At 52.6% G+C, this 17,459-nt stretch overlaps 1 protein-coding gene and 1 non-coding gene across 7 annotated transcripts in view; one reads left to right on the top strand and one right to left on the bottom strand.

Moving 5' to 3' along the window:
* Window positions 1–17,459, top strand: part of ACOT7 (acyl-CoA thioesterase 7) — a 107,742-nt gene that overhangs the window by 17,054 nt on the left and 73,229 nt on the right. Inside the window, exon 1 of one of the 6 annotated variants that reach the window (XM_027570390.1) lies at window positions 8,420–8,490. The exons of 2 other annotated variants lie outside the window; for them this stretch is intronic. In XM_027570390.1, coding sequence (XP_027426191.1) covers window positions 8,435–8,490 — 56 coding nt within the window. In that variant the 5' untranslated portion in view covers window positions 8,420–8,434. Of the gene's footprint in view, window positions 1–8,419; window positions 8,491–9,526; window positions 9,659–9,918; window positions 10,017–11,947; window positions 12,057–17,459 lie in introns of those variants that run through there. 3 more of the 6 variants (XM_027570394.1, XM_027570385.1, XM_027570397.2) reach the window with 3 other exon arrangements.
* Window positions 2,307–2,413, bottom strand: LOC113917115. Its single transcript, XR_003518130.1, has one exon. It is a non-coding gene; the product is annotated as a U6 spliceosomal RNA (small nuclear RNA).

Here is a 17,459-nt window from a genome sequence, read left to right as displayed (position 1 = left end):
GTTTTTTATTTTCCGGCTGCTTGTGCTTTTCGTTGTCAGATCTAAGGAACCAATGCCAGATCCAAGGTCGTGGAGCTTTACCCGTATGTTCTCTCTCAAGACTTCTGCAGTCTCAGCTGTTGTTGAGGGCTTTACCTATTTTGTGTTCTTCCTCATAGATCGTGTGAGGTAAGGGCCCAGCTTTGTTCTTTTGACGTGGACACACTCCTTTCTCCAGACGGGGACGGCCTCTGTGAGTCCGAGGTACTTGTCTGGGTCCCAGGCCGAAGCCACAAACCTGCCCCACACCCCCGTCTCGTCCCTGACCCTGAGGACAGAAGCAGAGGTCCACCGGTGGTAAAAGTTGTGCCCTACAGAACATAGAGTGTTCATCAGCCAGGTGGTTTCATTTCAGCAGTGGGCCGAGCCTCTTCTTGGCTGTGTAGGATCTGAGGCTGGGTCTGCATGTTTCCCACTTCCCCTCCCGGAACAACACCAACCCCGCCCCCTTCTGGCCTTTCTGACTTCCTTACACGCCCCCCCCCCCCCCCCCCCCCCCCCCGCCGCCGGCAGCAGTGTGCTGTGACCTGCCTGTCCCAGGGCAGGTGGCGGGCTTGTTATGCAGGCCTCCTGTGGGGCAGGTCCCCACTGGAGACCTTCCACGGCCATGCCGGACCGCCGGAACCCCTTGGTGCCATGCATGTCCTCCCTGAGGCTCTGTCTTGCTGTAGCCAGATCCAGCAGGCATGACTGGCCATCGAAAGTGTCCTTAAAACCCTGGGAGGCGGGAGGTTGCCTGTAGCAGTCGTGCCCTTGAGTGGGCACCACGGCCCTGCAAGCACGTTTAACTGGACATCAGATGTGTCAGGCAAATCAGAATTTTAATCCAAATGGGGGAGGTCGTGCTCAGATTGGGAGGTGATGTACAGGGAGAAAGAATTGCTTTTGTAAAACTAGTTTTCCCACCCTCTCGATGTGGAACAAAGCCTCCTAATGGCTGACGGGGGGCAGCACGCACATTCTGAGACATTGCCCTGGCTCCCATCTGCACCTTTCACCCTCACTCAGCTCTCAGCTCCAGGGAGGCAGAGGCCCCCTTCCCTGGTTTTACAGATAGGGAAACTGAGGGCAGGAGTGACCTGCCCGTGGTCAGCACAGTGAACACTGGAACCTAGGTCTCTCAACACTGAGTTTTGTGTGTCTCATCGCCTGCTCAAGAGAGGAGCAGGTGATGGCTGCCCCTCCAAGCTCCAGTCCACCAGCTGCCCCAGACATGGCCTGGTGCTGACTTTGGTTTATGAATGGGTAGTATTAACAGTCTAAGACGTGATGTGTCTCCCAAACTCAGCATGAGGCTGAGAACTTCTCTGAGCCTCAGGGAAAGTGTGTGCCCTAATGGCCCAAAGGCCAGGGTGTTGCTCGCCCTGGGTCAGGGAGAAGATCCTGCCTAAAATACCTGCCCCCAGAAGATTTATCAGGTGGGTCTTCGAAGTGCACCTGGTATATGTGCTTTGCTGTCACTTGGAATGGGGGTACTGGGGAATGCGTCGGCGGTGTTTTCTGATTCCTCAACCTGTGTCCTGGCCTGCCTTGGCACCCCCCAGCCATCCGTAGGGCACGTGCTGCAGATGGAGGCTGCTCCCTCTCTCCACCTGTTGAAAGTCCCCAGGCTTCCAATTCCAGTCTCTTCTTGAGCCGGCTAAATATTTCATTACCCTTTGGTCACTTAGCAGGTGGGAACTTTAGCCTTGTAAATGATCAGGGTGAGCAAGGGTGGGTGGCCATAGTTTTCAGTAAATGCCACACTTGCTTTGTGTGTTTCTTTGCTGTGTGGCTGCTGTAGTCATTCAGATGTGCCTTGTATTTGGAATCCAGAGCTTTAATGGCTAAAATGCTTTCTGGAGTCCCTCAGTGTCTCAGGAAACCAGATTCTGTTGGATTGATACTCTCCCTCCCTGAATGACAGACTGACACCCACCCCCCCCCCCCCGGCCCTGCTCATGTCTTGTGCCTTATAAACACTGGGCCCTTAGAGGTGGGGACACCCGCAAGCCAGCCTGAAGTTGTCTGATTAACCCACGGCATCTGAAGCATATTGCTAATATTCTTTTTTTTTTAAATTGAAGTATAGTTGACACCCACTATTACATTAGTTTCAGATGTACAACTTAGTGGTTTGACATTTATATACGTTACAAAATGCTCACGAGAAGTGTAGTTACCGTGCTTCACTTACAGAGTTACTGCAATATTTTTTTTCTTTAAAATTTTTTATTGTTATGTTAATCACCATTCATTACATCATCAGTTTTTGATGTAGTGTTCCAAAAAATATGGAACGCTTCACGAATTTGCGTGTCATCCTTGCGCAGGGGCCATGCTAATCTTCTCTGTATCGTTCCAATTTTAGTATATGTGCTGCCGAAGTGAGCACTACTGCAATATTTTTGACCATATTCCCTATGTTGTACTTCACATCCCTGTGACTTATTTTATAACTGGAAGTTTGTACCTCTTCCATCCCCCGCCACCTCCCCACTACTTTGTTCTCTGTGTTTATGACTCTGTTTTATTTGTTTTTGTTTTGTTTTGTTTTTTAGATTCCACATATAAGTAAAATACAGTATTTGTCTTTGATTTATTTCACTTACCAGGATACCCTCTATCCAGGTCCATCCATGTTGCCACAAATGGCAAGACTTTTTTCTCTTTAATGGCTGAGATTCCTCTGTGTGTGTGTATGTGTGTGTATGTAACACATCTTTTTTATCCATTCCGCTATGGATGAACACTTGCTTCCAAATCTTGGCTGTTGTAAAAAATGCTGAATTGAACATCAGGGTGCACATACCTTTTTTGAATTGGTGTTTTCATTTTCTTCTGGTGAATACCCAGAAGTGGAATTGCTGGATTGTGTGGTATTTCTTTCTTTCTTTCTTTTTAAGATTTTATTTATTTATTTTTCAGAGAGAGAAAGCAAGTGGCCGGCAGAGGGAGAAGCAGGCTCCCTGCCGAGCAAGAAGACCAATGCGGGACTTGATCCCAGGACCCTGGGATCATGACTTGAGCTGAAGGCAGATGCTTAACTGACTGAGCCACCCAGGTGCCCCTCTTTAGGGCTTTCTATATATAGTATCATGTCATCTGCAAATAGGGATAGTTTTATTATTCCTTACTGATTTTAATGCCTTTTAAAATTTCCTTTTCTTGTCTGATTGCTGTGGCTCGGAGTTCCAATACTTTGTTTTGGTGAGAGTTGTCTTGTTTTTGATCTTAGAGGAATAGCTCTCAGCTTTTCACTGTTGAGTATGATGTTAGCTGTGGGCTTGTCCTATATGACCTTTATTATGTTGACATATGTTCCCTGTATACCCACTTTGTTGATAGTTTTCATCATAAACAGATGTTAAATTTTGTCAGATGCTTTTTCTGCATCTATTGAGATGACCATTTGGTTTTTATCCTTCATTTTGTTAATGTGATGTATCACATTGATTGATTTGTGGATATTGAATCACCTTGCATCCCTGGATTAAATCCCACTTGATCGTGGTTATTGACCCTTTTAGTGTATTGTTAAATTCGGTTTGGTAATATTGTGTTGCGGACTTTGCATCTATGGAAAACATATTACTTATATTCTTAGTTCAGCCATACCCAACAAGAATTTTTTTTACTTGATTTTGCTTTAATTGCTTCCATGTACCTACTAAATTTTTACATTTATTTTTATATAATTAATACAGTATAGAATAGAATACGGTTAAAGAATGCAGTTAGTATTGTAAGAAATTGCCAAAATGTCTTCCACAGTGGCTGCACCTTTTTTGCATTCCCACCAATGAATCCTTCCAACATGTGGTGTTTTGTTGGCATTCTGGACTTCGGCTGTTCTGATAGGTGTGTAGTGGCTTTAATTTGCAATTCCCTAATGACCTATGAAGCTGTGCATCTTCTCGTGCTTATCTGGCATCTCTGTCTTCTTTCATGAAGTGCCTGTTCAGATCTTTTGCCCATTTTCATATTGGGTTGTTATTGTAGAATTTTAGGAGTTCTATTTTTTTTTAAAGATTTTATTTATGAAAGAGAGAGAACACAAGCAGGGGAAGCAGCAAAGGGAGAGGGAGAAGCAGACTTCTGCTGAGCAGGGAGCCTGATGCGGAGATTGATCCCAGGACCCCGAGATCATGACCTGAGCTGAAGGCGGATGCTTAACTGACTGAGCCGCCCAGGTGTCCTGTCACTTTATTCTCTTAACCATGTATTGGTTGGGTCCCTCATTGGCCAGTGGCAGGAGCTCATTCTGCCAGGCCTTCTAGGGCAAGGGGGCCTAGGAGACAAGGTGAAGTGTCCCAGCTTCTGGGACCTCTCAGCTCCGCACTGACCTCCATGTTGCAGGTGAAGAACAGACCCTGGGGGTGTGGTGGCTGACTTAGGGACAGTGGCAGGTGTGGCACAACCAGAACTAGACCCCAGACCTGTGTCTCCTGGGCCCACTCACCGTGGGCATTTCCTTACTGCCTCTTCAGGGCATCTGCCAGTGTGGTCTGTGAGTTGTGCCCAGCGGCATGGGCCGTTTGATGCCCAGTGTGTTGGGTGGGGCTGTGGTTGTAGAGGCTGAGAGGGTCACTCCCCTGTCACCTTGGTCCCTTCTCTGTTGAGGTCCGTTCTCCCCAGAGCCACTGCCATTGACTTGACTGTCTTTTGAGGGCAGCCTCCTTAACATTCAGGGGAGTGTGAGAGCGAGCCCTGGCACCGTGAGACTCAGATGGCCACACTGGCAACTGGCCCATGCTCTCGGTTATTCTGGAGAAGTACTCAGGACCTGCTCATCTGCCCGCTTCAGGCTTCACTGCTAGTCCTCTGGGTATGAAAGAGGCCCTTGATCCGTGCTATGGTGGGACCGGATTGTGCTGGGTGGGTAGGGCTCTTAGTGAGGCCTCCTTCCCACTCTTCTGGGGGTTGCGGGCACAGAACTTGTGCTGAGATGCTGGGGGCAGCATGCTTCCAGCATAGGGACTGCGCAGCCCGGGGGACTTGGGTACAGTTGCCGCCACCTCTCAGAGAAATGGGCTGAGTTCAGTAAACTCTCCCAGGGCCAGTGGCTACAGTAGAAACCCAAGGTGTTTGCCACCAACCTGGGATTCTCCGCAAGGCAACAGCGGGGGTAGGGTGGGAGAGATGTTTATTTACTTAAATTGTTAAGGTATAATTAATATAACAGCACATACTTAAAGTAATCTGATGAATTTGACATCTGTACACTCCTGGCAAACCATCACCCTAGTCAAGGTAACGACTGTGTCCCTCACGTGAGGAGCTCTCTTCTACCTCTGGAGAAGCCCTGGCAGCCACTTACTATATTCTGTCATTAGAGATCAGTTTGCATTTTCTAGAATTTTATAGAAATGGAACCACACAGGATGTGCTTTTTTTTTGGCCAGCCTCTTTCCTTCAGCATGGTCACTTTGAGATTCATCCACGCTGTTGCATGGAGGGGTGGCCCGTTTCTTTTTATTGCTGCATATATTCCACCGTGTGGGTGGACCGCAGTCTGTCTATCCATTCCTGTGCGGACAGGCATTTCCGTCATCGTCAGTTTGGGGCTGTGACGAGGAACACCCCCATGAACATTCGTCGACAAGGCTTTGTGGGGACACTTGCTTTTCTCGGTTGTAAGGGCAAGTACCAGGAGGGCAGTGCCGGCTAATGTGGTAGACCTGTTGGCTTAACTGTTTAAGAAACTGCTGACCTTAGGGAGCCTGGTGGCTCAGTCGGTTCAGCACCCGACTCTTCATTTCGGCTTAGGTCATGATCTCAGGGTCGTGAGATTGATCCCCACCTTGGGCTCTGTGCCAGGGGTGGAGTCTGCTTGAGATTCCCTCTCTCCCTCTCCGTCTGCCCCTCCCTGCTTGTGTTCTCCCTCTCTCTGAAATAAATAAATCTGAGGAAACTGCTGACCACTTTCCCAAAGTGGGGTGCCACTGCATTTTTTTTTTTTTTAAGATTTTATTTATTTGTTTGACAGAGAGAGACACAGCGAGAGAGGGAACACAAGCAGGGGGAGCGGGAGAGGGAGAAACAGGCTTCCCGAGAAGCAGGGAGCCTGATGCGGGGCTCGATCCCAGGGCCCTGGGATGATGACCTGAGCCGAAGGCAGACCCTTAAGGACTGAGCCGCCCAGGCGCCCCGCCACTGCATCTCTGACAGCAGAGTGCGGGACTCCTGCTGCACTCCAAATCCTCACCGACACTTGCTATGGTCAGTCTTCTAAATTTTACCCGTTCTGAGGTGTGTAGCAGGATCTCCTTGTGATTTTAATTTGTATTCTCCTAATGTCTAATGATGTCAAGCATCTCTTCATGTACGAATTTTACACCCACAGATCTTGTTTGGTGAAGTGTTTGTAAAAAAGCGTTTTGCTTCTGAAAAAAATTGGGTCATTTGTTTTGTCACCATGAAGCTTTGAGAGTTCTTTCTGTGGTCTGGACATGAGTCTCCATCCTTTCCGCCTCTGCTGGCCCCAGGGCGGGAGCTTCTGTGGGAGGACAGTGGCCTCTGACTCTGGGAAAAGACCACTGGGGGTTCTCACCAGTTCTCCATTCCGAGTGCCTTCTGATCGGTTAGGCTGATTGACCTTTGAGTTTGGAGTTGTGTCTCTCTCACATCCTGCCTTTCTCCTGGGCTCTGGTCTGTGGCAGCTCTTGACCTTCTCCAGCTTCCAAATGCCTTGAAAACTGAAGAAAACGGCAGCCACAGATGTCTCAGAGAAATGCAACCTTGCTCGTGCGTAGGGTCCCTGGAGCTAGTTGACTGCTTAGTATCAGAAGCTCTGAAGCCGCCGCCTTGTCCAATGCGCATGGTTTTCTTTGGGCTCAGTTCTGCGAGCTCTCTCCTAGGCCTGAGTGTTTGGAGGTCTTGCTGAGGCCGAGAGTTCTGGAGGTGGAGGGGCGGGCCTGTTTCCCCCCAGCAGTCTGCAGCCAGGTGTTGTGGTGACTGCTTTATTGTGCTGTAACTTGCATCCCGTGTGTCCATTTAGTCTTGAGTGCAGGTCTGTGTTTTCTGGTGTATTCACAAGCTGGGGCAACGTCACTGTGATTTAAGTCCAGAACATTTTCTTCATCCCTGAAAGAAGCGCTGTGCTCTTTAGCTGTCTCTCCCCATTCGCCTCCCCCAGGCCATGGCTCCGCCAGTCAGTCCACTTTCTGTCTATGGATTGGTCTGCTCTGGACATTTCGTGTCAGCGGAACCGTGCCCTTTGTGATGGCTGCTTGTTCAGCATCGTGTTTCCAGGATTCTTCCTCATGGTGGTGTGCATCAGTACCCGATTCCCTTTTATAGTCAAATCCTATCCCGTCGTGTGCATGGATGGCATTTTATTTGTCCGTCCCTGCATGATGGACTCCTGGGCTGTTCCCTCCTCTTTTGGCAATTAGGGTCATGTTGCTGGGAACCTTTCCGGACATCTAGTTTTCTCATTTAAAGTGGTTCTTGGGGGGCACCTGGGTGGCTCAATTGGGTGAGTGTCTGCCTTCGACTCGGGTCATGGTCTCCAGGTCCTGGGATTGAGCCCTGCATCGGGCTCCCTACTCAGTGGGAAGCCTGCTTCTCCCTCTCCCTCTGTGATCTCTCTTGTGCTCGCTCTCTAACAAATAAATATATTAAAAAAATGGTTCTTGGTTAATTAATTAATTAATTTTTTATTTTTTTAAGATTTTATTTATTTATTTGACAGAGACACTGCAAGAGAGGGAACACAAGCACAGGGAGTGGGGGAGGGAGAAGCAGGCTTCTGCTGAGTAGGGAGCCCATTGCGGGACTTGATCCCAGGACCCTGGGACCATGACCTGAGCTGAAGGCAGACACTTAACGACTGAGCCACCCAGGCGCCCCTACTTATTTATTTTTTAGCAAATACTTTATCTTTGAGAATCTTTACAGCTTACATTTCCATTCCTTTATTACAAGAGATGAAAAACAAAACATTTCAAGTAGCATGCAAAGTATAAATACAGCTTTCCCACTTTACTAACCAAATTCTTACTTTCCAGTGTTACTTCCCAATTTATGCAGGAAACTGCCTGCAAAGCTGAAACTGATTAGAAAATTCTTTATGGTTTAAAATATCTTTCTCATTTTAGGAGAAACCAAATACCCAACCATCAAAATTAAAAATAAACTGAATTGTCACAGTCCATTACTCTTATTGTTACTAGATCCACTTCATTTGAGGTGTCCAAAATAGAAAACGAATAATTCTTTATCTTCAAATTCATTTGTTCTTAAAATGCTACTTAAAACTTTGGTGGTTTTCTGGTTTTAGAAGTACAATGGGATGATCAGGCAGAAAGTCTGTTTTTTTCCTGCAGATGTAAACACTTGAGAGCTTCAACAGGAAATCTCTGCTGTATTTAATTCTCTTTTTAACTGGAGACTGATGTTGCTGTTGTTCATTATGACCTTGAGAAAAGGCTTGCATTCCTTTCGTCTTGCATCTGCTAACTCCACTTGGTAAGCACTGGGTGTTGCATGAATATTCATTTTGAAAGTTGAAAGGGAATACTGCTCCAGGGGGAGAAGTCTGATGATGAACAGGTTGTGCTGGTTGAAGCGGATTACCAGTCAATTTTTTGGTTTCCATTATCACAAAGACCTTGAGGTTCCATACGCCTCAAGATCAGGGAGGATGTCGGGGCAGCAGTGCTCAGCCCACACGTGGCGACCCAGTGCCCCGCTGCCCGTAGGGGAACGGCTGCTCGAGGCCAGGGGCGGCGGGGGTGGCCGGTTCTTGGTTAATTTAGAATATGAGGAACCACCTCCTGGTTATTTCGCTTGTACTTATTTAACTCAGAAGGCTGGCAAGGGACAAGTCCTCTCTGTGGGAGGGAAGTGGGCGTGGCTGTGGCCTGTGGAAGTGAGGCACCGTCCTCGCTGCTTTGATAGAGCTGTGGGTGGACTTGTAGGTATTTCCCTTGGTTGTGTCACTTCCTGCAGATTTCCCTCATTGCATTTCCTCGTTGGGTTGGTTTTTGTTTTGTTTTTTTAAGTCTCAGTTCTCCTGGTTTAGGGTGTGTGCCTGTACCCAGGTGTTAAGTAATTGAGCCTGCCTGTCATTCAGTGGATCATTCCAAATCTGAAAGATGTCTTCCCTCTAAGGACGAAAATAGGGAGAGAACTCCATTGGGGTCTGAACTCTGCGGTGTGTCTCAAAGCTGTCCTGTAGATGGCGTTTTCTCAGTCCCAGGTTTGGGTTTACTTTGCCACCCGTTGCAGCATCCCCGCCGGGCGCTGGCTGACGTCTCCATGAGAGATTGCTCACTCGGGTTGCGGCCGCTTTCAGGATTCCCCGCGTGCCCCGTGAGGACTGTTTCTCTTTAAGCCAGGCTTGGAGCATTTTAATGATCTTTCCATAATCGAGAAGGAACGTGGCAGGGCAAGTTGTGCCCGCTTCTCGTCTGTGAGTCATCGCCCCATCACCCGGGGGGTGTTTTGCCAGGAAGGACGGTAGGTCTTTGCCAGCGTTCGGGAGGCTGCGTCTCCCCTGGCCCAGCACCCTCCGGGGACACCACCTCGAAGTTGCCGAATGCCCTGTCCTCCAGGTCTGTGTGATGCGGGCCCGGGGCCACCCTCCTTGCCTCTGCGGGCCTGCTTTCCTCACAGGTAGAAGCTGGGGCTTGAAGTGAGTAATTTCCAGCATCTTTTTCGACTCCAATTTCCCGTGATTTTAACGGATCTGAAAAGGTCATGGGCATGCAGTGTTGGGAGTGGCGGGTGGCCGTGTGCCCAGCACCCCCAAGGTTGAGACCAACGGGGAAAGAGAAGCCAGCGTTGCTTAGGGAGGCAGCGATGCCTGCATGAAGGAATGGAGCCAAGTCCAAAGGGCACAGCATCCGGGCTGAGGGCCCCCCTCCGGGTCCCATCTGGCCAGGGCTCGGGAAGGGATGAACAGAGACCATGCTTGTGCTTCGGTGGGGCGCGTCCCTGAAAGTGTTGAGAAAGGGAGCTGACGAGGCCTGTCTTAGGGAGAAGGCCAAGCTGTAAGACAACTGTGGGCTGGCTGGGGGGTGGGAGGGCCTGGAGGGGGCCCTGGCTGTGGTTGCGGGGTGCCTGGACACATGGCTCTGGGATGCCCCGCGGCTAGAATGGACACTCACGGCCTTGGGGGCCTTTTCTCTGACCTGCAGGTGATAGATGGGCTTGACCATACCCAGCACATGGCCCACTGTGGTGGTCTGGGTCCTGAGTGGCCTGTGGGGGCAGCACTCTTGGCCTTTTCCGGGGGAGGGGAGTGGGGCCAGGCTTCTCTGGGCAGGGAAGGCAGGGGGAGGGGCAGGCTGCTGACCAGGTGTACACGGGGCCTGAGTACCCAGCTGACTGGAGGGGACCTAGGGTGGGTGGGGTGGTGGCCTCCGTCCATTCTGTGTCTCCCAGGCACTGGTTCGCTCTTTGATTTGACACCTGTCCACGGCGCTTTGCTTTGTGTCCTGCGTGGTGCCCGGTCCTGGGGACATAGCAGTGAGCAGGATGGCCCTAGGCCCTGCCCTACAGGAGTAGTCCTCGGGTCTGCCTGCAAATGGGGTCACTTCATTGTGATGAAGGATGAAGCACTGTCACGGACAGCTGAGGCGTTGATGGAGGTCTGCCATCCTGCCAGGGCCCCCATCGGGCTGTGTGGGTGGGGGCAGGCTTTGGGGAAGGTTTTCCGCCCAGACTCTGCCCTGACTCCCCTTTCTCCAGGTAGCCATTTCGGGTGTGGTCGGTGGGCCCTTCAGAACCCCCTCCCCTGCCCAGCTTCCGGGTGCTAAGCTGAGGACAGCCTTGGCCCTTCCTGCCCCGCTGGCCTCCCTATGGAACCTGTGGCTGTGGTGCTGGTCAGTCTGGAATTTTGCTTCTGTCTTCTTTCACATAAAGGCGGGAGGACTTGGGACAACGGTAGTTGAGCCGTTAGGAGCGCTTGGGCCAAATTTTAGGGAGGACTCCAGGAGCTGGGAGCATGCTGGGCCTTTGGTGAGTGAGAGTGGCCACAGGCTGAGTTTGCCTGAACCTCACTGGTGCTCTGGCCTGTAGGTCTCTTGAGCACGCTACCAGAGTTGCCCCACAGGCGAGGTGGACCAGTGCCCAGGAGCCAAGCCAGGTCGGCAATTTTCAGGAAGAGTGCCCTCACATGGTTTGCAGGAAGGTTCATTCATTCATTGTAGCCATCACGGCGGCCCTGCATGGGGGTGGCACTGGGCATGGGGACAGTAATTATGCATCCAGGCTCCTCTCCTGGGGCTGCCACCGTCACACCTGCTCCCCGGCCACTCTGATGGCTTGCCTTCTTTCTTCCCAACACCCAGCGGGAGGGGAGAAGGGCAGGCCCTCCCTCGGAGACGGAAGGTCTCCTCTGGCCTCCTGGGCCCTAGAGGGGAGGAGACAGGTCTGTGTGGTGGCCACGGCGGCCACACAGGAGAGCAGGGGCTGGTGGAGCTGGCTGCTTCCCCTGCCCACTTCCCTTCCAGTGGCTAACCTGGCCCCCAGGGCTCTGGGAAGTAGCCTTGGGACAGGTGTCGGATGCCAACCCCTCTGGGCAGGATGTTGGCTCTGCCCCTGATGTGACCCCTTGTTGTGCCTCTTATGCTGGCCTGAGACCCTCCTCCCCTGTCTGTGTCTCAGGAAGCTCGGAAGGCTGCCGGTGGAAGGCTGGCAGTGGCTCCGGGCCTGGGGCCCAGCCTTTCCTGAGACCCTGGACAAAGTCTGGGTGGGCGTTTGCCCCATCTCTTGGCCCCCCAGAGGCTTCTCAGAGATGGCACCCGTCTGCGTGACTTCTTGATCTCGCGGCACAGCAGCGGAAGGGCTCAGATGTGCTGCTTCTCCACTGTCATTATTTACAAAGTGAGGTTTCTATGACAACCAGCTTTTGGTAGACTCCTCAGATTGGTGAGGCAGCCTCTTCCTGGTTAGACTGGGTAGCCTGGCTTGGCGGGGACTTGGGACGGTGCTTTTGGAGGGGGAGGGTGGGTGGCTTGGCTGCCACTAACCCCCTTGCTTCTCAGGACGCAGGACGAAGCAACGGGCATGGCTTCCCAGTTGAGCAGGTACCACCAGTCTCGTGCCCCCTCCTTCTCTTGTGGGGGCCACTGTCACAGATCGTCTGTCTGGGGGCACTTTGACGGGGTCAGGTGGGAGAGGGGATGCGGCCCCTGTGTCCAGTGGGTGGGCTGGCCGGCTTCACGGGGCCAAGGACAACTGCCTGCTCCAGTTCTTGCTGTCTGCAGATGTTAGGTGGGCCTGCAGCTGGGACTGGAAGTCCAGCCCCTGTGTGACCGGCCCCAGGCTCCTGGCAGGGTCACACCCTGAGTGCCCGGAAGAGGCCAGCCGTGAGGCTCAGCACTCTCCCTCCCGGCTGGAGGCCTTGGGATGGCGGCAGCTGCTTCTCTTGGCAGCCTTGCTGCTCCCGGTGCTTCCCTTTCTCTTGCCAGCCGGGTTCTGTGGTTGTCCGGGGCACCGCTCTGCTTCCTGCCTGCTCAGCCGCCCCTGCTCTGGGTTCTTGGGATCCGTGGGTGCTGGTCAGCCGGCTGCACCTGGAGCCTTCTCCCGGTTCATTCCCCTGTCCCGGCCAAAGTGTGAGCTGGGCATTCAGGTGTGATTGGCGCCTCCCACTCCTGCTCTGGGGCCTGGACGAGCCCCAGGGCCTTTTTCCTGGCCCAGCCATTTCTCCATCCCTGCCTCTTCTAGGGGCTGTGGTAGGGGCTCTGGGGTTGAAGGAACTTTGCTGGAACCTTCTTAGGCAGCAAGTTGGAGAGCATAAGCAGTGTCACTGGGGCTTCTGATTGGCAGGGTCCCCCGTAGAAAGAAGAGATGTTCACATGTGCTTGCTGGGGACTGGCCCCATCCCCCATCCCACATGGTCCCGGCATGTGCCCACCCCCCGGTCAGCCCCGCAGCTCCTTTCCCACCAGGAATGGCAACACCTGCTCTTCCTTGTCTCCCTGCACCGAGCATGAAGGAAGCTACTGCTGTGGGTTAGGTCATGGCAGAAGCTCCCTGGGGTTGTCCCTGCCCAGTACAGCCGTCGCTGCCCAGCAGGGACCGGCCCAGGGGCCTTTGGCACAGTCTGTGAGGTGTCCTCAGCACTGCCCTGCAGGCCCCCGCCTGGACCACAGCAGCAGGCCCGGTGGCTGTGCCTGTATTTGGTGCAGGTGGAAATCCCCAGAGGACTTCATCTGTCCTGGAAATCGGGCTGGGCCTGGTGCTGCCTGCTACCTTCTACCTCAGAGAGCTGTTTTAGCTTTCACTGTTGGATTGAGGACCGCCCCCCCCCCCCCCCCCCCCGCCGCCGCCCAGTTACCACGGAACTCATGCTGCAGTGTTGTATTTTATTTTATTTTTTTTAAAGATATTATATATTTGAGAGAGAGAGAGTGAGAACAAGCAGGGGGAGCGGTAGAGGGAGAAGCAGGCTTCCCGCTGAGCAGGAAGCTGTACGCGGGGCTCGATCCAGGACCCCAGGATCATGACCTGAGCCGAAGGTAGACGCCTAACTGACCGAGTCACCCAGGCGGCCCTGCAATGTTGTATTTTAGCAGGGACATTTTGGTGTCGGAGTCAGAGAGGCTGGCCCCATGCTGGGGGGCTGCGGGAGGGGTGGGCAGTGGTCAGGCCCCAGTGCCGGGGCCTGGCCTGGGCTGGCCAGGCTCAGGGCGCAGGGGCTGAGTGTCCAGCTCCGGCTGCAGCCACCACCGCAGGTCCTGTGGGGCTCACCTGTCACTCACTGCTGTCTTCTGTGCGTGGGGCACCGCCTCCCTGACTGTGGGTGTCCTGTGGCTGCCATAACCAGTGACGACAAACTGGGTGGCTTAAAACAACAGAAATTTATGTTCTTACAGCCTGGAGGCCACAAGCCCCAAATCCTGACTCCCCCTCTAGGTAGACATTTTGGGTGTGGTCAGTGGGCCCGTCAGAACCCCCTCCTCTGCCCAGCTTCCGGGTGCTAAGCTGAGGACAGCCTTGGCCCTTCCTGCCGGCCTCCTTGTTTGGCGGAGAGACTCCTTCTCCCTCTCCCTCTGCCTCTCCCCCTGCGCCTGCTTTCTCTCTGTCTCTCTCTCTCTCAAATAAATAGAATCTAAAAAAAATGGGAAAACAAAATTTGAATGAGGGACCACATGTTCTCCTGGCTGCCCTCACTCCTCAGACACCTGCCTAGAGATGAGCAGGCCAGGGGCGCGGGAGCTCTGGGGAAGCTCTGGGGAAGCGAGCTGGGGAGGCCCCGAGGGAGTGACTGGCGTTTCAGGACAGCCCTGCCCAGCAGCTCCTGAGCAGTGGGGGCCATTTGGGGCCAAGGGGCATGGCGTGAGCTGGGCTCTGGTCGCCCTGCCTCTGCAGTAACTGCAGAGTGCGGGTCAGGATCAGGTCCCCGGGAGGGAGGCTCGGGCCGGCACCCTGTGCCTGAGGGGCCTGCTGGCCTGGGGAATTAGGACGGTATTTGTGCAGGACCCAGGGTGACCAGGAAGGGTGGGGGATGGCAAGCGTCCCAGTGAGCTTTTGTGTCTGACAGCGTGTGGTCTGGAGCTCCTGGCATTTGCTCCCAAGTGCCCAGGCTCCTGGGGGCAGCCGGATGTTGATGATGTAGGGTTTCTGGGGACCCTCAAGTGTCGCAGGATGGCTGCAAGCACCATCTCAAAGGCTGACTCCTTATCAGTCTTCCTCAGTGCCCCGCCGGATGTGGGCACTTCCTGTCTGCCCTTCTGTGCCAGGCCACGCCACGTTGCTGTGGGCCAGCCATGGGGGCACAGCTCCACTTATGGACAGGCACAGTGAGGCCCGAGTGGGGAATGGGGCTCCCCCAGAGGCAGGCTCTGGTGCTTCTAGGGAAGGCCGGACTCAGGTTTCCCCGACGTTCTAGAACCCAGGGCTCTGCTCTCCCTGGCCAGGCCCCTGCTCCCTTGCAGCCCCTGCGGTACCTGTGCCCCGGGAGGACGACCCTCTGGGTAGAAATGACCCTCTGTCCTTTACTAAGTTGAAAACAGATACCAAGGAAAGAGATTGATAACAGCAGTTTTTGTTATTTAAATTGGCTACCTCTTAACTCAGAAATTCAGGCTAATGCTAAGGTGTTTTTTTTTTTTTTAAGCCCGAATTTTTAAAACTGGGCAATGTTTCTAAAATTTTTATTATTTTATCTTTCTGGTTTTATTGTGATGTAACTGACGTAGAACGTGTTATTAGTTTTAGGTATGCAAGGTGATGTTTGATATGTGTCTGTATAGCAGAAGGCTCACCACAGCGACCCTTAACCTCTGTTGCCTCACAGGTTTGCAGATTTTTTTTCCCTGTGGTGAGAGTGTTGACCATCTACTTTCTCAGCAACTTCCATGTGTCCGGTGCAGTACTGGTACCTGGAGTCACCATGCTGTCCTCACGCCCCCAGGACTTGTTTACCTGGGGGGGGGGTCAACCCGCCCCGCTGCCCCCCTGTCTGGCCCCCGGGCAGCCAGCGGGCTGTTCTCTCTCTGAGCAACCTGTTGTCAGATTCCACATGTACGTGAGATCACATGGTGTTTTCTGTCCCGACTTCTTTCACTTGGCATAATGCCCTCAGGGTCCACCCTTGTCATCAGCAATGACAGAACCCCCTCCCCCACCCCCCGCACTCAGGGTCCATCCTTGTCATCAGCAATGACAGAACCCCCTCCCCCACCCCCCGCACTCAGGGTCCATCCTTGTCATCAGCAATGACAGAACCCCCTCCCCCACCCCCCGCACTCAGGGTCCATCCTTGTCATCAGCAATGACAGAACCCCCTCCCCCACCCCCCGCACTCAGGGTCCACCCTTGTCATCAGCAATGACAGAACCCCCTCCCCCACCCCCCGCACTCAGGGTCCACCCTTGTCATCAGCAATGACAGAACCCCCTCCCCCACCCCCCGCCTTGGCTTCCGCATCCCAGGAGAGCTCTGTCCGTTCACCCCCAAGATGAGCGCCATGGCGGCTCAGCTGTGGCGAATGCCACTGTCATGAACCTGCATATCTTCTCGAGCTCGACTTTAGGTTTCCTCTGGGTAAATGCGCAGAAGGGGGATTGCTGCATCATGTGGTTCTGGCTTTAAGTTTTTGGAGCCTCCGTACTGTTCTCCACAGTGGCTGCCCCAGTCTGCCTCCCCACCAACCTTGCACGAGGGTTCCTTGTCTTCCGCATCCCGCGCCAACCCCTGTTCTCTTTTGTCGTTTTGATAATAGCTGTTCTGACAGGTGCAAGGTGATCTCTCGTGGTGGTTTTGATTTTCATTTCGCTGATGATGAGTGGTGTTAAACACCTTTCCATGTACCTAGTGGCCATCCCTATGTCTTCTTTAGAAAAATGCCTAGTCGGTTTCTTTGCCTGTTTTATTTTTTTAAATTTTTTTTAAAAGTAGGCTCTGCACCCAGCGTGGGGCTTGAACTCATGATCCGAGATCAGGAGTCGGATTTCCACCGACTGAGCTGACCAAGCACCCCTCTTTGTCTGTTTTATTTATTTATTTAATAAAGATTTTATTTATTAGAGACAGAGAAAGCGACAGCATGAACTGGGAGGAGAGGGAGAAGCGGGCTCCCTGCAACGCAGGACTTGGTCCCGGGACCGTGGCATCATGCCCCGAGCCAAGGCAGATGCTTCACCAACTGAGCCACCCAGGTGTTCCCTCTTTGCCCATTTTAAAATCAGATTTTTTTTTCTCTGTTGAGTTGTGTGAACTCTTTATATATATTTTTGATATTAACCGCTTATCAGATACATGATTTGCAAATATTTTCTCTCATTCTGTAGGTTGCCTTTTCATTTATTTTAAAGATTTTATTTATTTATCTGACAGAGAGAGAGCACAAGCAGAGGGAGAAGCAGACTCCCCGCTGAGCAGGGGAGCCTGATGCAGGGCTTGATCCCAGGACCCCGGGATCATGACCTGAGCTGAGGAAAGCGGCCTAACCGACTGTGCCACCCAGGCGCCCCTGCCTTTTCATTTCGTTGATGGTTTACTTTGCTCTGCAGAAGCTTTTAACTTTGATAAAGTCCCACTTGTTTATTTTTGCTTTTGTTGCCTTTGCTTTTGGAGCCAGATCTGAAAAACCGTCGTCAAGACTGATCAAGGAGCTTACCGTAAGCCTGTGTTTTCTGCTAGGAGTTTCATGGTTTCCAGTCTTTATCCATTTTGAGTTGACTCAAGAAATATTTTTAAATGAATGTTTGAGAAACCAAGTGAAGCTTCTTTCCGGTTCTCTGGGGTTCCCCTGGCCTCTGCCCAGGTTACCATGACTGCTGCCCCGAGCCAGTGAGGCAGGGCCAGACAGCACGTGACCTGAGTGGGTCTCGGTTCTCATAGCCGGCTCTCCCCCAGGACGAAGGGGTCACACTTGGGGGTGGGCAACAGTCCGCTGTCAGTCACAGCAATAGGTCCGTGCTCATTTGCCGAGAAAATCACATCTTCTGGCTCTGTCTTGGAGCTTCCAACCTTCTTGCAGT

This window comes from Zalophus californianus, chromosome 4 (genome assembly GCF_009762305.2).
Source record: "Zalophus californianus isolate mZalCal1 chromosome 4, mZalCal1.pri.v2, whole genome shotgun sequence".
Classification (NCBI taxonomy): domain Eukaryota; kingdom Metazoa; phylum Chordata; class Mammalia; order Carnivora; family Otariidae; genus Zalophus; species Zalophus californianus.
This window is presented reverse-complemented; position numbering and strand designations above follow the sequence as displayed.